At 67.8% G+C, this 20,480-nt stretch overlaps 1 protein-coding gene across 1 annotated transcript; it reads right to left on the reverse strand.

Moving 5' to 3' along the window:
- Positions 1–906: 906 nt before the first annotated feature.
- On the reverse strand, positions 907–20,480 carry ABCA2 (ATP binding cassette subfamily A member 2). Its single transcript, XM_070456159.1, has 48 exons — positions 20,313–20,480; positions 16,849–16,942; positions 15,826–15,937; positions 15,531–15,694; positions 15,176–15,303; positions 14,884–14,970; positions 14,299–14,517; positions 13,594–13,961; positions 13,230–13,389; positions 12,333–12,461; positions 12,081–12,248; positions 11,917–12,013; positions 11,507–11,680; positions 11,315–11,417; positions 11,086–11,200; positions 10,757–10,947; positions 10,508–10,658; positions 10,228–10,432; positions 9,948–10,112; positions 9,677–9,857; positions 9,390–9,602; positions 9,112–9,308; positions 8,849–9,031; positions 8,509–8,693; positions 8,015–8,135; positions 7,520–7,756; positions 7,235–7,441; positions 6,909–7,011; positions 6,516–6,811; positions 6,232–6,445; positions 6,036–6,141; positions 5,828–5,939; positions 5,690–5,750; positions 5,436–5,610; positions 5,185–5,300; positions 4,938–5,085; positions 4,741–4,864; positions 4,520–4,652; positions 4,288–4,405; positions 4,011–4,189; positions 3,801–3,942; positions 3,593–3,727; positions 3,181–3,284; positions 3,014–3,106; positions 2,568–2,670; positions 2,364–2,501; positions 2,085–2,291; positions 907–1,666 (listed from the first exon to the last, which is right to left on the reverse strand). Exons 1-48 carry the CDS (start codon positions 20,376–20,378, stop codon positions 1,631–1,633), a joined length of 7,263 nt encoding a protein of 2,420 aa, XP_070312260.1. The 5' UTR covers positions 20,379–20,480; the 3' UTR covers positions 907–1,630.

Consider the following 20,480-nt stretch of genomic DNA (forward strand, 5'->3'; position numbering starts at 1 on the left):
CTGGAGATGAGGGTGATCAAGATGAGGTCATGGCAATGGGCGTTAGCCCTGTATGACCATGTCCCCATAAAAAGGGCAGATATGGACACCTTCACACATGCAGATGGAGATCCCTGTGTGGAGCTGGAGGCAGAGAACCAGGCAATGCTCCTACTGGACACTGGAGACGGCCACAAGACCCCCAGCGGCTGGGAGAGCAGGGAGCTCTCACCACCCATGACCTCAGGAGGATCCAACCTGCCAGCACCTCGATCTTGGATTTCGGGCCCCAGAGGGTGAGAGAGCAGGTGTCTGGTGTTTAAGCTGCCTGGTCGTGGTTCTCTGTTAGGGTGACCCTAGCAAACCGGGCCAAGAAGGAGAGAGAAACCCAGCAAACTGAAAATACCATGCGTTCATACCTGTGACTCTGAACCTACGCGTGCATCCTGCAGAATGACCTCTGACACTAGAAACACAGACAGGCCATCTATGCTTTCTATCTGCTTGTGTTGTCTGAAATGCCTACCATGTTTTTAAAAAAGTGAAAACAAACCCATTTACCAACCTTAATAGGACCACAACCTCCCCGGGGCGCATGGATTGTCAAACCCTCCCCGCCACCCCTGCCACATCCGCAGAGCAGCCGCTGGAGGGGCCGGTGCAGCTGCCCACCTTCCCCTTCAGGGCCCCTGCAGGGCCTCACGTCTGGGGGAAACTTGTCTCTCTTGAGCCCCTGCCTGCGGGCCCTTCCCAGCAGCACTGACAGCTCTGCTTAGAAGGGACAGTGAGGGGAGAGGAGCCCAGCCCCTCCTCCAGGCTGACCCCGTCTTCTTCCCCCAGCCTGAGCCCGGTGCCTGCGGGCAGGTGCTGTGTCCTGGCATCCAGTGGGCCCCTTCACCCCGCACCCCACCCCTCACACACACCGGCTTGCATGGACTTTTTTTATTTATTTAAAACAAACATCTGTGCGCTATGTACAGGTCTGGCTCCCAGGTGGGAGGGCAGGGGGCGGAGCTGGGGGGAGGGCAACGGCAGCAGGAGGGGTGGGGAGGGGGTCAGGCCCCTCGCCTGGCCAGTGGGGCCAACTTCTCCACTCCTGCTGCCCGGCCCACTGCCCCTGGCAGCCCACTGCCCGGTCCACGACAACGGCCTCCCTGCAGGAAGCCAGGGTGAGGGAGCCTTATCCTAAAGCAAAATAAATAGGTGCCTTGGGTGGGGCCGAACCCACCCCTCCCCTCAGCCCAAGGCCGGCAGCAGCCACCATCCGAACTGGGTCTAAGAGCTCAGCCCGTGGAGACGCCAGGTCCCGCCAGGAGAGGTCGGACGGTCCTGGCAGCCCAGGGCACCCCGCGGCCCTGGGAGTGGTGGGCAGAGCTGGGCACGGGCAGAGGCCAGCGGCCGGCCAGAACCCAAGGCTTTAAGGCAGAGCAGGCTGAGGGTGTGCGCAGCCCAGGGCCGGGCCGGCCTTTGGCACGAGGGGAGGGCGGTGCGACGGCCGAGGGGGGCTGGAGGGGGCCGAAGCCCTTGGTCCTGGACCGCCCGCTCCAGGGCCTGGCAGGTGGGCGCGGGGTGGGGGTGGGGGGGCACACGTGGGGCCTCGGCCACCGCCTGACTTCTGTTCCCACTGCTAACCTCGACCCAACTCCGGCGGTCAGCAGAGCGTGTCCGTGTTGAAGGAGAGCTGGGCCTGGTGGACAGCGACAGGCTGGCTAAGGGGGTGTGAGCCCGCGCCCGCCCCAGGCCGGCCCTCTCGCCGGCTCTCCCGCCTCTGTCCGCCCCGAGCTGCCTCTCGGTGCTGCCGCCCCCGCCCCCGCCCCCAAACCCCTGGTCTGCCCCTGCCAGGCCGGTGGCTGCTGTTTCCAGGCTCTGCTCCGCCCACCTCAGCTCTGCCTGGATCCAAAACGCCCTCCGTTTCCAAGGTGCTAGGAGGTCGGTGTGGTCTGTCTCCCCTGACTGCACCCAGGCCTCCCAGGTCCACTCTACTCCGGACTATCAGGTGGGTCCCTCTGCCCCACAAGCTCACAACAGCAGGGATCTGAGGCCCCGCCCCTCCCGAGCCCGGCCCCCTGGCCAGCCCGCGGCCCTGACCCCAGCCCCCGGCTCACCCTCTCCTCCTCAAAGCTGATGAGGCCCTCGTCCTCCGTGTCCAGGTCCTCGGGTTCGTCGGCCACCAGCGCCCGCAGCTCAGTGGGGGGAGGCCGCGGCCGGAACAGGCTTAGCAGGCGGCCCAGCGGCGACTGCAGGCCCGAGGGCGGCTCCGTCTCCTGCTGCTCCAGGTTGTCGCTCTGCTTCTTGGCGAAGTTCACAAACACCTGGTGGGAGGGGCAGGGGGGTGGGCGGGGGGCCGGCCCGGGGGGAGGGTGGCCCCAGCCCGGGGCACTCACGTTGTCCAGGGTGGTCTGGCTGACCGAGTAGTCCTCGACGCCCAGCACGCCCACCACCTGCTCCATTTTGCTGAACACTTGAGCCAGCGAGATGTGCTCGGACTTGAGCTGGTACTGCACCTTCGTGTGGTGCCGCTCCTGGGGGTCACAGAGGTCAGAGGCCGCTCGGGCGGTGCCCCCTCCCACCCCCCAGGCCTTGCCCACCTTGAGGATGGCCTCCGGGAAGTTCCTGTTGAAGAACCGCACCACGTCCTTCACGTTCTGGCTGCTCTTGGTCCTCACCGTGATCATGTAGCCGTCCCCGAACCTGCGGGACAGGCTCGTGGCCACACCCCAGCCAGCAGAGGGGCCCAGTCTTGGCCTGGCTCGTCAACAGCCTGTGGCTCCCTGGTGAGGCCCTGTCTGCATGGGCGCCCACCCCTCCCCCTCGCCCCCCGTGCCCCCCCCCGTGCCCCTTCCCCAGACCCCGCCCCCCCGTGCCCCTTCCCCCAGGCCCCGCCCCCGTGCTACTCCCCCAGACCCCGCCCCCCGTGCCCCTTCCCCCAGGCCCCGCCCCCGTGCCCCTTCCCCCAGGCCCCGCCCCCCGTGCCCCTCCCCCCAGGCCCCGCCCCCCGTGCCCCTTCCCCCAGACCCCTGCCCCCAGGGCTCACCGGTTCTTCAGATGCTGGATGCTGCCCAGACAACGCAGGCGCCCGTTCACCATGATGGCCAGCCGCGTGCACAGTGCCTCACACTCCTCCATGCTATGGGCGAGACCCACAGGCTGGCACGGAGTGCGGGGGCCTGTGGGGGGGGCGGAGCGGGGGCAGGGACGGACCTGTGTGAAGTCAGCACCACTGAGCGCCCCGTCTTGATGAGGTCCAAGATGAGGTTCCAGAGGAAGCGCCGGGCTTTGGGGTCCATGCCTGTGGTAGGCTCGTCCTGGGGGTGGTGCCAGGCTCAGCCACTGTACCCCGTCCACCCCGGCTGGCCCCACCAGCTGCTTCCCACCCAGCTCACCAAAAACACAAAGATTGGGTACTGACCCTCATCCCACCCCCGGGCTCACCAGGAAGACGAAGGTTGGGGTACCTGACCCCCAAGCCACTCCATCCCCCATCCTCCCCCATCCCCCATCCTCCCCTATCCCCCATCTTCCCCATCCCATCCCATCCCCATCCTCCCCATCCCACCCCAGCCCTCATTCTCCCCATCCCCCATCCTCCCCCCAGTGCCACCCCTGGGCTCACCAGGAAGATGAAGGCTGGGTACCCAATGAGGGCGATGGCTGTTGACAGCTTCCTCTTGTTTCCTCCGCTGTAGGTGCCGGCAGGCTTGTCGGCGTATTTGGTCAGCTCCAGTTTCTCCAGGGCCCACTTCACCACCTGGGAGTGACGGGGACGTCAGGGGCCCCCTCCCCATCCCGACGCCGGCCGCCTCCCCGCCTCCCCGCCTCACCCGCGCCTCGTCCTTCCAGGGGATGCCCCGGAGCCTCGTGTACAGCTGCAGGTGCTCTCGGGCCGTGAGCTCGTCGAACAGGGCGTCAAACTGCGGGCAGTAGCCGAGGCTCTGCTGCACCTGGAGCAGGTCCTTGAGCACGCTGGGGACACAGCGCCGTCAGCACCAGGGCCGCCGCCGCCGCCCGCCCGCCCGCCGGCCCGCCCACACCTGTGCCCGTTGACGAAGGCCTCGCCCCCCGTCGTGCTCTCGTCGCCCGTCAGCATCTTGAAGGTGCTGGTCTTGCCCGCGCCGTTGACACCCAGGAGGCCGAAGCACTCTCCAGGACGCACGCCCAGGCACAGGCGGTCCACGGCCAGGATGCGGCCGATCTTCCGCGACTTGTACACCTGGTGGAGGTGAGGGGGTGGCCGCTCAGCAGGCCCCCCAACCTCCGGCCTGGGCCCCGGCCTACCCCAGGCCCCGCCCCCAGCTGCCCAGGGCCCACCTTGGTCAGGTTCTCGATTTTAACCATGTCATTGTCGGCGTCTCCCCTGAGAACTCGCTGCCGCTCGCTGGCCACGTCCACGTCGTCCTCCACGGGCTTTGTGGACACGGGCATGCGCCTGGGGGGCAGGAGGGGCAGCACGTGGCTGACGCCGCCCAGTGCCCACACGCCATGGCCACGCCGGAGGGCAGCGCCCAGCCCCGCCCCCACCCGCAGGGCCCCCGGCACTCACTGCGGCTGCCGCAGGAAGTTGTACTGACACATGATGGTCAGGAGGAAGCCCACAAAGCCCTCGATGGTCATGGCCACCAGGCCCCTGGTGACGATGTCCCACTCGAAGGGAGACTTCATCTTGTCAACCTGGCCTGTGGGGCAGCTGGCTCAGGGCCGGGGCCTCGGGAGCGCCCTCTCGCCCCGCCTCCCCAGGGGCCGTGCCGTCAGCCGCAGCCTCACCGATCTTGGCGTAGTACTCATTGATGTACTCGTTGTAAGCCATCTCCATGAGCCCATGGCCCAGGTTGTAGTTGGGGAAGATGAGGAAACAGCTCTTCAGGTAACTGTTGACGACCTTCAGGTCCTGGAGGGTCACAGGGGGGGTGTCAGGGCACAGCCTCAGCCCCGCCGCCCCCCACCCCACCACCCCGGGCCACCTTATCATGCTCAAAGAGCTGCAGCAGGAAGGTGGCCACGGTGGCGGTGATGCCGATGAAGAGGTTGATGACGATGAGAAACACGTAGGCCGAGCTGGGGACCTCGAACCAGAAGGAGGCCGGGTACATGATAGGGGTGATGGACCACCTGTGGGCGGCAGCCAGGCGGCATCACTGGGCCATCCGCCCCCCTGCGCAGCCCCGTCTGCCATCACCCCCCACACAGCCCCCGCCATCACCCCCTTACCCGTAGAGCAGGAACAGGGAGAGCACGGCCGGGAAGTTGGTGGGGGACGTGTAGGCCGGCAGGTCAAACACGAACAGGATGAGGACGCAGCAGGTGGCCGGGACCAGGTAGTTCAGCTACCAGAGCAGGGGTGGCAGGTGAGGGGCCAGAGGCGGAGAGGCCTGGGGGCAGGGGTGAGGGTCCCCAGGGCAGGACGGGGGGCCCAGCGAGGGGCGGGGGCATGGGGGGCGGCCGGGGGTCTGGGGGCACACCATGTCCCACACGTAGTTGGCCAGCCAGTAGATGACGGGGTTGCAGCCGCTGACAAACTGCAGATGCTTGGCCTTGGTGGACTTCTCGGCCACCAGAAAGACCACGAAGCTGGCCGGCACGAAGGACATGGCCACGATGATGAAGATGGCGATGACCACGTCGGTGCCCTGCAGCCTGGGGGCGAGGAGGCCCTCAGCCCTGCCCGGCACGCGGCCCCGCGGCGGCGCCCGCGCCCACCCCCGCCCGCACCTACAGGTAGTCCAGAGAGAGGCTGGCGCTCGTCCTGTTCATTGGGTGGTTGGTGACGCTGATGCCTGCAGCGAGGGGCGGCCTCAGGACTTGCTCTGCCCACCCGCCCAGCCCACCCGCCCAGCCCATCCCGCTCACCCACCGTAGGCCGCAGGGTTGCCCTTGCTCTTGGGCAGGTTGGCACGCAAGATGGCATTGTTGAGGCTGTTGAGGTAGGTGGGCATGCTGTGGTAGCCCTTGTTGTTGTAGAAAACCTGCGGGGGCACACAGGGACCCCCCAGAGCCTGTCGTCCCTGCAGACGTTGGGCGAGGGTGGGACGCGGCAGGGCCCGGGGCCAAGCGAGGCTCACCTGGGCAGCCCGGCGTACTGCAATTCTCCGCACCATAGCTGGGGCCCGGGCCCCAAACGAGGCTGGGATGGACTTCTGGACGTTGCCAAAGGTGATGGCCCCGTACCTGGGTGGCAAGCCAATCACCCATGAGGCCAGGCGGGCAATGGGGGTCTGCTCCCCATCCATGGCTGGCACGCCCCTCCCCTCTGCTCACCGGTGCAGCCGGAAGCGGTCAGAGGTGAAGAGCAGGTACTCAGAGACGTTGTGGCCGGTGATGTCGGTCAGGATGTCGCCCGTGACCACCCGCATCTGGGGCGGATGCCCACCCACACCGCCGGGGCAGGAGAAGCCGGTGCCCTGCCCAGAGCAGGTACAGCGGACGGGCTCCCGTACCAGGTGTGGAAGGGAGGGCGCCGATGTCCAGTTCTCTGCAGGCAGAGCACATGGTCAGCCCGGCCCCCGCTTTCCTGAGCCCCAGGCGGCCCCACTAGCCAGTACCTGGCCCGGAGGTGGGCAGCAGGTCCTCGTCCAGGGTCACGGGGGAGTCGGACGGGGCGGGCGAGGGCGGGGGCGGCACAAAGTTGGACAGCGGCAGCCCCTGTGTGAAGGACTCCAGGCACATGCTGTCGAAGAACCGCGCGGCCAGCAGGCGTGACTCACCGCTGCTCAGGTTCAGCGTGGGCCCCAGCGAGCCGTTGGCCGGAGACTTGAGCACACAGGTGGCGCCCACGCCTGACGGCAGCCGGAAGGTGCCCACCAGCTGCTGGGGGCCAGCGTCGGGGGACAGTCGCAAGCTGGGAAAGCAGACAGTGAGTCCAGGTGGGGGTCGGACCAGCCCCCAGCCCCCGCACTAGCCCCTGCCCCCCATGGCGGCCCCCACTGGTGGCTCACCGGTATTCCCGGCGCTCCTCGTTGGCGTAGGGGATGAAGTTGCCACGGGGCTGCGTGTAGTTGTGGTACTGGGAGGGGGACAGGACCAGCGGGGGCAGGTCGCCTGGTGGGATACATGGGGAAGCCTCAGCAAGTTCCTACAACCTGCCAGCAACCTGCAGGCCTGGGTCCCCTCTTCCTAGTACCCACAGGGGACCCAAGCTTGGGGTCTGCACCCCAACGAAACCCCAGAGTGTGCCCAACAGCCTCAGCTGCCACACCCAGGCCCCCCCGCCATGTGGCTCCCGAGCAGGCGGATGTCCAGGTGCCTGGCCAGGTAGCTGTACCGATCTCTGGGACGGAGAGTGCCACAGTCATAGCCACGCAGACGAAGAAGGCGGGGAGCAGGATCTGAGAGGACAGTGCCTTGGAGTTGCGCCGGGCGCAGTGGAAGCGCTTCACCAGGAGCCCATGGAACTGGCGCACCTTCAGCCACCAGCCCTCCAGCTTGCGGCTGCCCTGGCCAACCCGTGCGAGGGTCTCCGCCTCCGCCTCTGCATGGGAGGCAGGAGCTGAGCACGGGCCTGCTCCACCCTCCAGGGACCCTCCCAGCTGTACCCAACAGCCCCCACCTTGCAAGCTGACATTGTCAGGGTCCTGCAAGTTGTCGCAGAGGGGGCGGTAGTCGCCGTAGACATCGGTGTAGCCGGCCCCCTCATCACCACGGGCAGAGCCCACCGAGGACGCGGACTGCAGCGACGCCTGCGACTGGGCCAGCTCCGCGCACCGCGCCAGGTTGCCGGCAGGACCCTCCCCCGACACCGGGTCCGCAGCCCCCGGCAACACATCTTTCCTGGACTCTTTCACATCTGCAGAGGGGCCAGGGGAGACGCATGGGGACTCAGGGCAGCCTTCACTTGCAGGCCTGTTGGGAACCCCAGCCTCCACACTCACTCACCCACCCCAGGCCTCAGCCCCAGCCTGACCCTGGGGCATCCTGCTCCCTGTTTACACCTAAAACCCTTGGCCTCCAGAGACAGGGAAAGAGCGACAACCCCAGGCTCATGCTCAGAGCTGACGGGGCCAGGGGATGGGGGCAGAGCTGACCAGCAGCTCCGGAGTCCCACCTGCCTCACTGTTCTCCAGCGACTGGTCCTCCTCCGACACCTTGAGGAACACTTCCTCCAGCGTCGTATCCATCAGCCCGAAGCTGCTCAGGTGCAGCGCGTCCAAACTGAGCTCCAGGTGCTGAGAAAGAGCTGTGTGAGGCCCCCCTCTTGGGCAGCCCCGCCTCCTCTACTGGCCCCGCCCCAGACCCGCCCCCCGAGCCCAGTCCTGCCTCCTCCACCAGTCTCACCCCTCCGCTGGTCCCTCCCCTGCCACGCCCCCTCTGCTGCAGCCCCGCCCCCTCTTCTGGCCCCACCCCCGATCCCAGTCCTGCCTCCTCCACCAGTCCCACCCCTCTGCTGGCCCCGCCCCATCACGCTCCTCTGCTGGCCACGCCCCTGAGACCAGGGTTCTGGGCTCTTATGCTGAACACACCTCCTTGGCCGCCCCCATTTCCTACAGACCTCTGCCCAGAGTCCCACCTCCTCCATCAGCCCAGCCCGGACTCACGCACCTGAAAGAGGCGCTCAAAGGCCCCCTTCTTGGCGGCCTCGCTGGGCAGGATGTAGGAGAGCTCGGTGCTGGTGTCTGAGACCAGCAAGCAGGAGGCCACGTGTTTGCGGATGAACTGGGAAACCTGGGACTCGGAGCAGCTGCTCAGCTGGGCCAGACCTGGGGGGCTGGCTGTCAGCCCTGGCTCTGGGAAGTTAGGGAGGGCTTCGCTCAGGGGCTGGGGGAGAGGGTGGGCCAGGCCCAACCAGCACCCTGGGCCCACTGGGCAATGGTGGAGAGCCCAGCCCCTCAACCTCACTGGTCTTGAGGAGGGGTCTGGGGCAGGTGGCTTCCGCACAGACCTTGGGGGCCCCCGGGCTCGGCAGGCCGCTTGACCAGCGTGAGGCGATAGCCATCCCCGTAGGCGCCCTTGAGGAATAGCGGCGAGCCGCAGCACTTGAGCTTCCCGTGGGAGATGATGGCAATGCGGTCCCCAAGCAGGTCAGCCTCATCCATGTGGTGGGTGGACAAGAGGATGGTGCGGCCTGGGGGAGACGGGGATCAGAGGAGCAGCCAGGTGGGGCCAGGCAGGGGCCCACTCTCCCTACCCTCGGCATCCGCTCACCCGGCTTGTACTTCAGGATCAGGTCCCAGATGGCACGGCGCGCATATGGGTCCACGCCGGCCGTGGGCTCATCCAGGATGATGGCCCGGGAGCCGCCCACGAAGGCGATGGCCACCGAGAGCTTGCGCTTCATGCCGCCAGACAGTGTCTGCACCAGCGAGTGCCGTTTGTTGGAGAGCTCCAGGTCCTCGATCATCCTGAGGGTGGATGGGAGGTGAGCCGTGGGAGCAGCGGGTGCTGCTGCCTGCAGCCTCTCGACCCACCCAAGCCCCACCCACTTGTCCATCTCCTTGCGGATTTCCTCCTGGGCCATGCTCTTGAGCCTGGAGTAGAACCAGAGATGCTCCTCCACCGTGAGCCGGTCGAAGAGCACGTTGTGCTGGGGACACATGCCCAGGTTCTTGCGGATCTCGTCCATCTCGGTGCGGATGTCGTGCCCGTAGATGGTGGCCGAGCCCGACGTTGGTGGGAACAGGCCAGTGAGGATAGACCTGGGCAGACAGGTGAGGTCACAGCCCCGCCTCCTGCCGGGAGCCCTCCCTGCCACCCACCCACCAACACGCACATGGTAGTGGTCTTTCCAGCCCCGTTGTGGCCCAGGAAGGACACGACCTGATTCTCATAGAGGTTGAGGCTCAGCTTGTTCAAAGCCAGCTTCTTGTCGTTCTTATAGACTTTGGTGAGCTTGTCCACGCAGACCACCAACGGCAGGTGGGTGGGTTCCTCTTCCATGCCCCGTGTCTCCTCTGCACCGGGGCTTAGAGTCAGCACCAGGGCTGTCCCCAGCCCCCCCAAAGTCAGCAACTGCCCCAGTGCCCACCCTGGTGCCCACTCACCCAAGCGCCGGCTCTCCATGGCACAGGCTTGATCCTCCTCCATGACGCTGAGGCGGGGGGCGCGAGCCCACGGCCAGTTCCACTCCCATGCCTCCGTCCGCCCGCTGCCCAGCCAGTAGGACTTCTGCAGTGGGAAGTACCAGGGCCGGGGCAGCCCGTACATGCCTATGGGGAGAGGGGATTCTGACCCAGGGCCTGGGGTCACTGTCCCCCCAGGCCATGTGTCCCCCTAGAGGCAGCCCCCTTCTCCTATTCCCCTCCCCTCCAAAGGGCTCGGTACCTGGGTGTACAGCCTCTATGTACCACGTGAGCACCCCATAGACGACCGCATCTACCATCAGCATGGTGACAGCCAAGAGCAGGTTGAAGTCATCCCCTTCCACAGGAGACTGGCTGAACGTGTGCCACTGGATGCCCACGCCCGCCACCTCGTACAGAGCAAAGTACTTGGAACCCAGGCCAAAGGCCGTCGTGGACATCAGGGACTGAGGAGACAGCAGTGTCAGTGCAGGAAAGGAGGCCGGACACCCCCAAGCCTGGGCCACCCCGATGACCCTCACCGCGATGCACTTCTCGAAGGCGGTGATCTTGTCGTGGGCCACCTCCTCACGGATAGCCACGTACATGTAGGGCACGTAGCTCAGGAAGTAGATGATGCCACCGCAGGCCGAGGCCAGCTTGGCCTTGGAGTACAGCACAGACACCAGGAAGCTGGGGGCAGGCGGGGCCACGGGCCGTCAACCACCCCCGGTCCCGGATCCTCACTCGAAGCAAGCCCCCGCCCGCCCGCGCGGCCACACAGCGCTCACCAGAACATGATGGTGGCCACGGCGTAGACAGCCAGAAAGAGCCAGATGATGAGCACGTGGCTGTGCGCCAGGACCTGGCCGTACTTGAGGATGGCGGTCAGCGCCGTCACCGAGATGGAGAGCTGCACGAAGCCCGTGATGAACCAGGCCACCCAGTGCACCGCATTGTTCAGGCCCATGGTCTTCATCACCTGCGCGAGGGCGGCAGGGCACTCAGCCTGGGGAGGGAGGGCTGCCCACGCTGCCCCCACCTGCCCTCCTCTCCACCTCTCGCCTGTCTCCATCCCCCCACCGCCATCCCTCCCCTCCCCACCTCCCATCTCCCCCACCTCCTTCAGCCGGTGCTCCTTCTCGGCCACAATGTGCTGGATGGTCATGGCCACAGAGTAGACCCAGGAAATCACCATGCAGAGCGGCATCATGTGCTCGATGACAAAGAGGAAGCTGGGGGGAGGGAGGGGCGTGAGGCGAGGGAGGGGCGTGAGGCGAGGGAGGGGCGCGAGGCAGAGGCCCGCGGACGCGGCGCCCAGCGCTCGCCCAGCGCTCGCCTGCACTCACTCGTCCCGCGTGTAGCAGGGGTAAGGGAACATCTGCACGTAGTTGCCCGGCTCCACCACGTCGTGGCCCACGAAGGTGTCGATGATGGCGCGCTCCATCATGTCTGCGGGTGGGAGGAGCAAGAGGACGGCGGTCAGCAAAGGCTGCGCTCCGGCCCCCGCGGCCCCCCGTGGCCCCAGGGTCGGCCCTCACCCTGGATCCAGACGAAGCCATATAGAAAGTAGAAGCGGCCGCCGGTGTTGGGCCCCGGCCGCCAGTAGGCCCGGCGGATCTCGTTGGTTTTCTCCGTGAAGCTTGAATTCTGGCGGATCTTGTAGTGCACGTGGGGCGGCAAGGAACCGTCCTTGCGGGTCTGAAAGATCACACCTGGGACAGGAGGAGGGGTGGGGCGGAGGAAGGGGAGCTGAGGGGCGGGGCCGAGGAAGGGAGAGGGAGGGCGGGGGGCCGAGGGTGGGGGTGGGGCCGGGTGGGCGGGGCCGGGCCGGGCAGGCGGGGCGGGCCGAGGGTGGGGCGGGGCCGGTGACTGACCATAACGGGTTACTGGACGGGAAGGGGAGAGGCGGGGGACCCAGGCTGGGGACCTGCCCAGGGGGCTGGCTCACTAGCGAACACGGTGACATTATCCTGGTAGGCCTGGTTAAGGGTGTAGTTGACAATGCTCTCCTCATCTGGAAAACCCTTGAAGATGTCCACACTCACCTAGAAGAGCGGCGTCATGAGAGGCGACCTGGGCACCCGCAGGGCCCCGCGGGGCCCGCCCACCCACCTTGGACATGAACTGAATCCAGCCGCAGGCCGCATTGTCGATGGTGTCCAGCTGCTGCAGGAGGACTGAGCCGTTGGGCAGTGAGAAGTTGTCCTGGCGCAGGGCAGGCGGCAGCTCCTCAGGCGACAGCCTCAGTGCCTCCGGGTGCAGCCGCAGTTCGGCCACGTACTGGGGGAGGGGGAGACCGGTTCAGAGGGTGGCCTGGGCTGGCCAAGGTGGGTCCCTGCCACACCCAGCCCAGCCCCCCAGCACCTGTTGCAGCCAGCGCAGGTGTTGCTGCAGCCTTCCCTGCTCCAGGTAGCTGCGGATCTCTGCCGAGATGTTGAGCCACACCTGGGCGTAGTGAGTCACGTTGCCTACAAGGGCGAAGGTCTCATTGGCCTGCAGAGGGCGAGGGCAGGGCATGGGGCTCATGGAAGGACCCCAGCCAGCAAGGGGCGTTCTCACTCCTTACCTCCCTCCATGGCTGGAGGCCACCCACTGGCCAGTCCCCACCAACCACCAATCTAGGTCTGGCCAAATGGCCCCTGGAAGCTCCATGCCCTCCCCTCCCAGGCCCCTGCTCAGCGCCTCCTCTGAAACCCCCTCTGCCCGGCTCCCAGGAAAGCACAGCCTCCCCAGCCCCTGCCACCAGCGGTGTCTTGCTCGCCCCTTTGTGGGACCTCTCCACGTATCTCTTGAGTGGCCCTGACACTTGGCTTTTATCTTCCCCCGTGCTCATCCTAGAGACGCCCTCCACAGCCAATCCCCTTCCTGGGCCATCTCCAGCCCTGGTTTCTACTTCTTCCAGACTGCAACCTGGGAGGGCCACAGACACTGTGCCCTCAGCTGGTCCCAAACCACGCAGCTGCCCTGCCCTGGACAATGCTCTGGACGGTTTCTGCCTGTGGCCCTCCTCTCTCCTCACCAGTGCTGCCCAGCCCTGGCCATGCTCGGCCATCCTTCAAAGTGCCCCTGTACCTAGAACTTGCTCACAGGTCCCCTTACCCAGAGAGCCAAGCCCTGGAGTTCTCAAGAGCCACGGCTGCACCCCTCTCGTGCCAATTCTACCACCCACCGCCCCCCCACCGCCACCCCCAGCCTGCAGAAGCCTCTGCCCAGCTCCCTCAGTTCCCGCCCCAGAGGACACGGGCAGCCCGAGGTGCAAACCTTGAGAATGACACGGTCTGCCTCGGAGCCCGCGGGTGCGTACAGGATCTTGGGGTTGCTGGTCATGAGGTGCACGAGGAGGCCCAGGTTCCGCTGCTCCTTGCTCGTGAAGCCCAGGGAGCTCATGTTGCCCCTTCGCAGCGCCTCGGGCTCGATGGTGCTGGGGCAAGCAGGCGAGACTCGTGGGACAGGGCACCGGCAGGGAGGGGTGGGCGAGGGGCTTCCAAGCGGGTGCAGGTGGCAAACCATTGGCAGGGAGTGGAGGACCGTGGGCCGGGACCAGGGAGGGGGCGTCAGAGCCAGGCCTGGGGGCAGGCCCAGCGCCCCCCGCCTTCCTCACCCCTGCCCCCTGCCACCCACCTACCGGTTGTTGCCACACAGGATGGGCTGCAGGCCGGCCCAGAGCTGCACGAAGGCGGAGCACTGGCCCTGCAGCGCGTCCGAGGGGGCCGGGGCTGCAGCGGACGGGGCCCCCTCCTCGGCCGTGCTGTTGGAGCCGGGGCCCGCCCCAGCCCCAGTGCTGTTGGCCGCCCCGCCAGGGCCGCTGGCTGCGGGCCCAGGAGCGCGGCCTGCGCAGGCGCCCTGGGGCAGCAGCAGGGCCAGGGCCGAGAGGACGTCCACGTCCCGCAGCACCTTCTGGGCATCCAGCAGGTCCTCCAGGAGCGCCTGCAGCCGCGGCGGGGGTGGTGGCCGCTGCGGGTCGGCAGAGCCATTGGGGCCGTCCAGGCCCAGCTGCGGGGAAACAGGGTGAGTGGGCAGATGCAGGCCCGGGGGGGGGCGCGGGGTCTGGGGGCTGCTCTGCAGGGGTGGCTGAGGTCAGCGTGCAACAGGGAGGACACCCGCAGGAGACACAGGAGGCGAGCAGGGAAGCAGCCTGGGGGTCAGGGAGCGCCGGCCAGGCACAGGGAGAAAGGCCGGACTGAAGGCCCGGGGCGGGGGACCCAAGGACAGCCGAGCACAGCCCCAGGCCCAGGCACTCCCGGTAATGCCCAGGAGCCCTGGCACGCCGCCGCCCCCCTCCCCCCGCCCAGGTGCCAGATCCGCAGGCTGGCTGGCGGACAGGCCTCACCTGCTGGGCGATCTTGGCTGCATCCAGTTGGTTCCGGAGCTCAGCAGCCAGCTCCGAGAAGCGGTGGGCACGCGCCACAGCCTGCCCTCTGCAGACCGCGTCCCGATAACCCTGCAGCGCTGTCTGCTGACCCCGGGGCACAGTGAGGACCCGGCCCAGTTCCCTGGAGCCTGGCATGCACGTGAGCTGCTCTAGGAGGGCAGGAGCCAGCAGCAGCTCCTGGGGGCAGGGTGCAAGGGAACAGCTGAAAAGGCGCCCCAGCCAAGAGGACACCAAAGGCCTGGCCCAGACAGCCCAGAGCCTCACCCTGCCCCACCCAGCGGGCCGGGTTCGAGACCACCCAGGTCCTGCAACAGCAGATGGGGGCAGGGGGAGGGATAGAGACGCATTCCCACCCTGCCTCCCCATGACAGGCACCAACTCCAGGGGAGCCCTCATCCTGCTGGGGACCCCTCACCCTCCAGGGGACCCCTCACCCTCCTGGGGAGCCCTCACCCTCCAGGGGACCCCTCACCCTCCAGGGGACCCCTCACCCTCCAGGAGAGCCCTCTCTTCACCCAGAAGAAGGCAGCGTGTGCCCCTCACCTCCATCCGGAACAGGGGCTGCTGATTCCTGGGGGGCCCTGACCCTCCGTCCAGGCCAGGCGAAGGGCCGAAGAGCAGGCGGTAGACCTGAGCGCGAGGGGTCGTGGCTCAGCTGGGGCTCCAGCCCTGCACCCCCATGGGAGTCAGCAGAGCGCCAGGGCAGGGGGCCAGGTTGGGGGCTCCCCCAGGAGCAGACACAGAGTCCTGCACCCCCATGGGAGCCAGGGGAGGGCCAGGGCAGGGGGCTCCCAGGAGAAGACACAGGCGTCCCACTGAGGCTCGCAGCCCTCACCTCGGGCAGGTCCACCTGGGCGGCCAGCAGGGCTCGGGCCGCACTGTCAGGCAGCGACAGGTTCTGCGTCAGGAAGCGCCGCAGCTCCCGCCTGTCCCTGGCCACCGAGTCCAGAGAGAAGGAGGACACTGGACAGACAGATGGACGGGGCTGAAGGCCGGCCCCACCCAGGGCCAGAGTGCCCCAGAGGGCCTCCGAGCTGAGCTCCCAGCAGCTCCTACTGTGGCTGGGCCACAGTGAAGGGGAGCGGGCGCCTGGTGAGCGCTGGGCAGGGGTGTGGACGTGGGGCCTGCAGCAGGAAGCGCCTGAGCCCTGCTTCAAACCCTGCTGACCTCCGGCCCGCCCCGGGGCACACCTGCAGGTCGGGCAGCGGGGCCGTCCCAGGGGTCCGGGCCGGCGCTGAGGGCCTCCAGGTGCTGGCGCAGCACCTCCAGCTCCGAGCCCAGGCTGGGCCTCGCCGGGTCAAACAGGTTGCCCTCCTCCACCACGCGGTTGAGGCGCTCCAGCAGCTGTGTGACCCTGCAGCAACGCTGGCCGTCACCCGCAGGCCGCCAGGCCCGGAGTGGGCAGCCGGGGGTCGGGGCCCGGGGCGGGGAATCTGGGGGCGGGGCCCAGGCCCGGGGTGGGGCAGCCGGGGGCGGGGCACTCACGTGGAGTTGGCGTACTGAAGGAAGCCGAACTCGTCCCGCTGGCCGTCGGGGCACAGCGACTGCATGACCGGCAGGATGCCGGCGGAGGTGAGGGGCGCCGCCGTGTAGAAGGCTGGGGGGCAGGCGAGAGGGCCCAGGGCCGGGGAGGGACGGGGTCGGGGCGGGGGGGGGAAGAGACAGAGGCCGAGAAGAGAGATTTAGAGAAACTCAGAAAGAAAAGCAGCTGCAGGCAGCAGACAGGAAACAGACGGCTGAAGTGTTCTATTGCAGATGACCCCGGCAGGTCAGAGGTCAAAGGGCATCTCACCATCCCTTCCCCACAACTGCCAGAGCGTCCCTCTTCCCTCCGCCAGCCGAAATCAGCGCTGTGCTTCCCCCCCAGGGCTCAGGGGCCCCTCCTGGGCAGTGACCTCTGACCTCTCTGGCCAGCTGGTTAGTAGAGTGAATGCAGGAGCCCCCTAGGTCTGAGTGGACAGCGGCCAGGTGCTGCAGCCCTGCTCGGCAGGGCCAGGCAACCCCACCCTGGCTGACACCAGGGAGCCTGACCGGGGAGCCACTGAGGTCTAGGGGGCTCCAGCCTTGACCTCCCACCACCCCACCCCCACCCCACCGAGCCAGCTGTTCCTGACAGCAGGCAGGGGCCCTGCAAGACCCAGCTGTCCAGGAGACGCCGTTAGCACAAGCGAGGGGCGGGGGAGGGCGCAAGCTTCACCAGGAGGCCCCACAGGGCTCCCGAGGGTGCCCGGGCCAGCAGGGAGGCGACCGCACACTTACAGACTGCATGCAGGCCCGGGAGGAGGGCAGACACCATGCGGGGGGGGGGGGGGGGGCAGAACAGAACAGAGGAGACAGTGAGACCCAGCGCCGCAGTCTCCCCAGCCCGGCCAGGCGCAGGGTGTGGGGCCGCGGCGGGGGACGGGCACCCCTGTGCTGGGAGGAGCCGTGTGCACACGCATGGGTGTGCAAGACGCCGTGAGGGCCGCCTGCCCGCCCCTCCCGGCTGGGCCCCCAGAAGCCCCTCACCTTCCTTCACAGAGATGGTGGGCTTCTTCTGCCGAAGCCCCAGCAGGATGAAAAACAGGACGAGCGGGATGAAGATCTCGAAGGCCAAGACCCACTGGAAAGGGTGGGCGGAGTGAGGCCAGCTGCCCAGGGCACGACAGGACACACCCAAACTCCCCTCGCCCTCACAGACCAGGGCCAGCCCAGCCCCACTGGACCCTGCGTGCCCCCCCAGGGGCCACAGGTCCACCCAGGCCCCCCAAGGCCACAAAGATCACAGCCCCTTCCTTCCAGAACCTCTTTGAGGAGCAAGAGGATCAGTGTTCTCTGGCTCAAGCGACTGGGTCTCCACACCCAGTCCAGATGTGGTCACTGAAGGCTGGCAGGGACAAATCAAGCGGCTTGTGGCCCACGTGGACCCACAGGTCCGTCGCCCAGCTCCTCGCCTGCCTGCAGGGCCGCCTGGGCAAGATCTGAAAGTCTGGAGTGGCCTGCGACTCCCACCCTCCCCCGGACTCAGCCCTCCTCCCTGCAGCCGTAGCGTCATCAATCTCCCCGCCTGGAAAAGGCCTAGGAAGGTGAGGCCCCCTGTGAAGGCCCCCTGGCCCTGACACACAGGTGCCTTCTGCCCTGGCCCCCCTCCCCTAGGTGGCTCAGGTGGGTGCAGCCCTGCCTGCCTGGGGCCTCTGATCAGGGTTCCCAGGGCGACTCGGCTGCAGGCTGAGCTCCGAGGTGAGCCCTGCTGGGACCCGCCTGGAGCGGGAAGAAGTGCCCGGGGTCCAGACTTCCCTCTATTCCCACCTGCACCCCTCCTGGCTCAGGGAGGGCGCAGTGGAAGGAGGAGGAGGCCCTTGGGCTGGCTGCGCTTTGGGGGGCCCTGGCCCACCTGAGGGCACGTGCTGACCCCTCCCCTGCTGAGCCTCTGCAGACGCACCAAGACTCCTTCAGCCTCACCCCTCACCTCAAACACTCTGCAGAGCGCTGACCCAGCGGCGCACTCGCTGGCCCAGCGCCCAAGCCCCGGTCCCCCCGGGCGGGGCCAGATGCTGCTGTGTGTACTGGGTGGACAATAGGGCTCTGTGGTGTGGAACACCCTGCTGTGTGTCTGCACCCCATGCCCGCCCCAGCCCGTGCCAGCCTCCACCCCCGCCCCGAGCCAGCAGCCAGCCCGGGGCCAGCCCAGGAGGCATCATGGACCAGGACAGGCGCCTGCCGCGTGCACACCCAGCGCGGTTGGGGTCACGGCCGCTGAGCCGGCCCCACCCACCCCCGCCCTGCCACCGGGCACCTCCGCCAGTAACTGCAGCAGCAGGCCTGCTGCCTCCTCATTGCTATAGCAACGGCCGCACACGAGCTGCTGGGAGGAGGGAGGCCTGCCTGGCGGGCGGGTGGCCAGAGGGGCATCTGGTTACGACAGGCAGTGCAGGTTCAGCCCCACCTGGGCACCCCACCCAGCGGCCTGCAAGGTGGTCAGACCCCTGTCGCTGGAGATGGGCCAGTGCCCCGTGTGTCCCCACCGGGCCCCTCCCGCTGCATCCAGAAGAGAACAGGTGAGGCCTGAGGACGGAGGCGCTGCCCCTGACTCCAAGGACCTGGTCCCCCCACCAGGAGCAGCCAGAAGCCCCAGGACAGACTGCTATCCAGACCTAGGTCCACACCGACAGATGGAGAAACCGAGGCACAGAACTTGGGAAGATGGAGCAAGCCGGGCACAGAGATCCTTGGTTCCTATCCCCCAGCCCAGGCTTCCCCCAGGGTACATACGCACCCTCAGCGAGGCACGCAGCACACATGCCAGACCCTCTGCCAGCCAAGTCCAGGGAGCCAACCGTGACGCCCAAGACCCTCCTGGAAAAGTGGAGGAGTGCGCCTGCCACCTGGCCTGCCCCAGCCCCCGGCATGAGCGCAGCAAGGCCTCAGCCACCCTGGAGGAAGAATTCCTGCTGTCCTGTGGCCACAGGCCAAGGACCTCCACAAGCCCAGCCCTCTCTGGGGGCGCCATGGGGAGGGGCAAGGAAGGCTCTGGGGAGGCCCAGCCTGACATGCGGGGGCTACTCCTGGGTGAAGGTCAGTGGGCACCTCCCCCTGCTTGCCAGGTGCCCACGTCCCTGAGCCCTGGGGTGCCCAGGAGATGCTGGGGCCCTCACTGGAGCCTCTGCTCCCAGCTCCCATCCTCCCTGTCAGGAATTCGGGGGTGACAGTGACGCATGCCCACGTCCAGTCTCAATCCCTCCCCGGGCCCCGCCCTGCTGGCCCCGGTGACCCAAAACCTGCGGCGGGGAAGCAGCGCCAGAGGCTGCAGGTCTGATCCATGAGCCCAGCACCAGTCAGCCTGGGCGCCGCGGGCAGGGAGCAAACACAAGCCTGGCTCCCTGCCAGGGCCAGGTGCCCAGGGGAATCCTGCCAGGCCAGGGTGATGACGGCTACCCTGCCCATCTGCAGGTCTGGGTTTCCCGCTGTGCACTTTGAAACCCCTCTCGGGCAGGCAGGAGCTGGTCAGCTCAAGGGGCCCCAGGGCCAGGTGGGACAGGAGCCCCCAAACCCCAGAGAAGCAGGAAGATGCCGCCACCTCAGGTTCCATCTCCAGACCCCAACCCGCCCTGAGCCCCATCCTGAAAAATCCCCGGTGTCCCGTCAGGAACCCAAGCTGCCCATGGCTTGCTGCCTTGCTGTGATGTGGCTGGTGTCAGCTAGGCAGGCCAGCAGACGCCCCTGCCCTTCCCAAGGCCAGAGCAGTGGCGGTCAGCGTGGTGACACCCATACCAGCCCAGCCCCGCTCCTCACCAGAGCTTCAGCCCCTGAGTACAGGGCAGAGAGCTGGGGAGCATGGTGGTCACAGGACCCAGTCCCGGGGGGGAGGCCAAGTGGGGGGAGTGGAGAGTGGACCGCTTCAGGGAGGACGGCCCCAAAGGACAAAAGCGTGAAGCAGGGTCCAGGCTGGCCGAGGCAGGCACAGCAAGGACGCAGTGCAAGCCCGTGAGCAAGGGCCAGTGGATATGCGCGAGGAGAGGCGCCTGTCCAAGGACAGAGGGCTGCGCCCGGAGGAGGGACAGGGTCCCTGCAGGGGCGCCAGGGCTGGGCCCAGAGACTGCAGCGCCTCTGAGCCAGATCCAGATTCCCAGCCGGTCCTCTGCCCAGGGAAGCAGGGTCTCCCGCGCCCCCAGGGGCCTGGGGCCACCTTCCAGTCCTGAGGCTGGCCCGGGAGAGCGCGTTGCGGAGGGCGCCCGCCCCGTGACTCAGCCGAGCTCCACGAATGTCAGCGGACGCGGGCGGCGGGCCGGGTACAGCCGAGCCCCCTCTCCGGAGGCCAGAGCGCGGGCAGCGGCAGGGGCAGGCGTGGAAGGGGCGACCACCCGCCGCCCCGCCCGCCTGGGGTCCGCGCGCGCCCGGCCGGGACACCGCACGCGCGCGCGGGGAGCGCGCCGCCGGCCCCGGTGCGCGCAGACTCCGGCTCCCGCAGGCCCGCGGCGCGGGGGGTCGCTCACCGGGCTCCGGCGCTTCAGCGTCACGTTCTTCCAGAGCAGCAGCTGCAGCTGGTGCAGGAAGCCCATGGCGGGGCCGCGCTCCGGCCGCCTCCGCGCCGCGGCCCGCTCCTCTGCGCGCCCCGCCGCCCGCCGCCCGCCGCGCCGTTCGGCATCGCCCGCGCGGGGCGG

This window comes from Odocoileus virginianus, chromosome 2 (assembly GCF_023699985.2).
Source record: "Odocoileus virginianus isolate 20LAN1187 ecotype Illinois chromosome 2, Ovbor_1.2, whole genome shotgun sequence".
Lineage (NCBI taxonomy): Eukaryota > Metazoa > Chordata > Mammalia > Artiodactyla > Cervidae > Odocoileus > Odocoileus virginianus.

Excerpts from the sequence above, each read along its gene's own strand:
- ABCA2 (XM_070456159.1), bottom strand. The coding sequence starts at position 20,378 with ATGGGCTTCCTGCACCAGCTGCAGCTGCTGCTCTGGAAGAACGTGACG. Across the intron at positions 10,113-10,227 it reads CATAGAGGCTGTACACCCAG|GCATGTACGGGCTGCCCCGG; the intron begins GTACCGAGCCCT and ends CTCTCCCCATAG. Across the intron at positions 9,032-9,111 it reads GATCCTGAAGTACAAGCCGG|GCCGCACCATCCTCTTGTCC; the intron begins GTGAGCGGATGC and ends CGTCTCCCCCAG.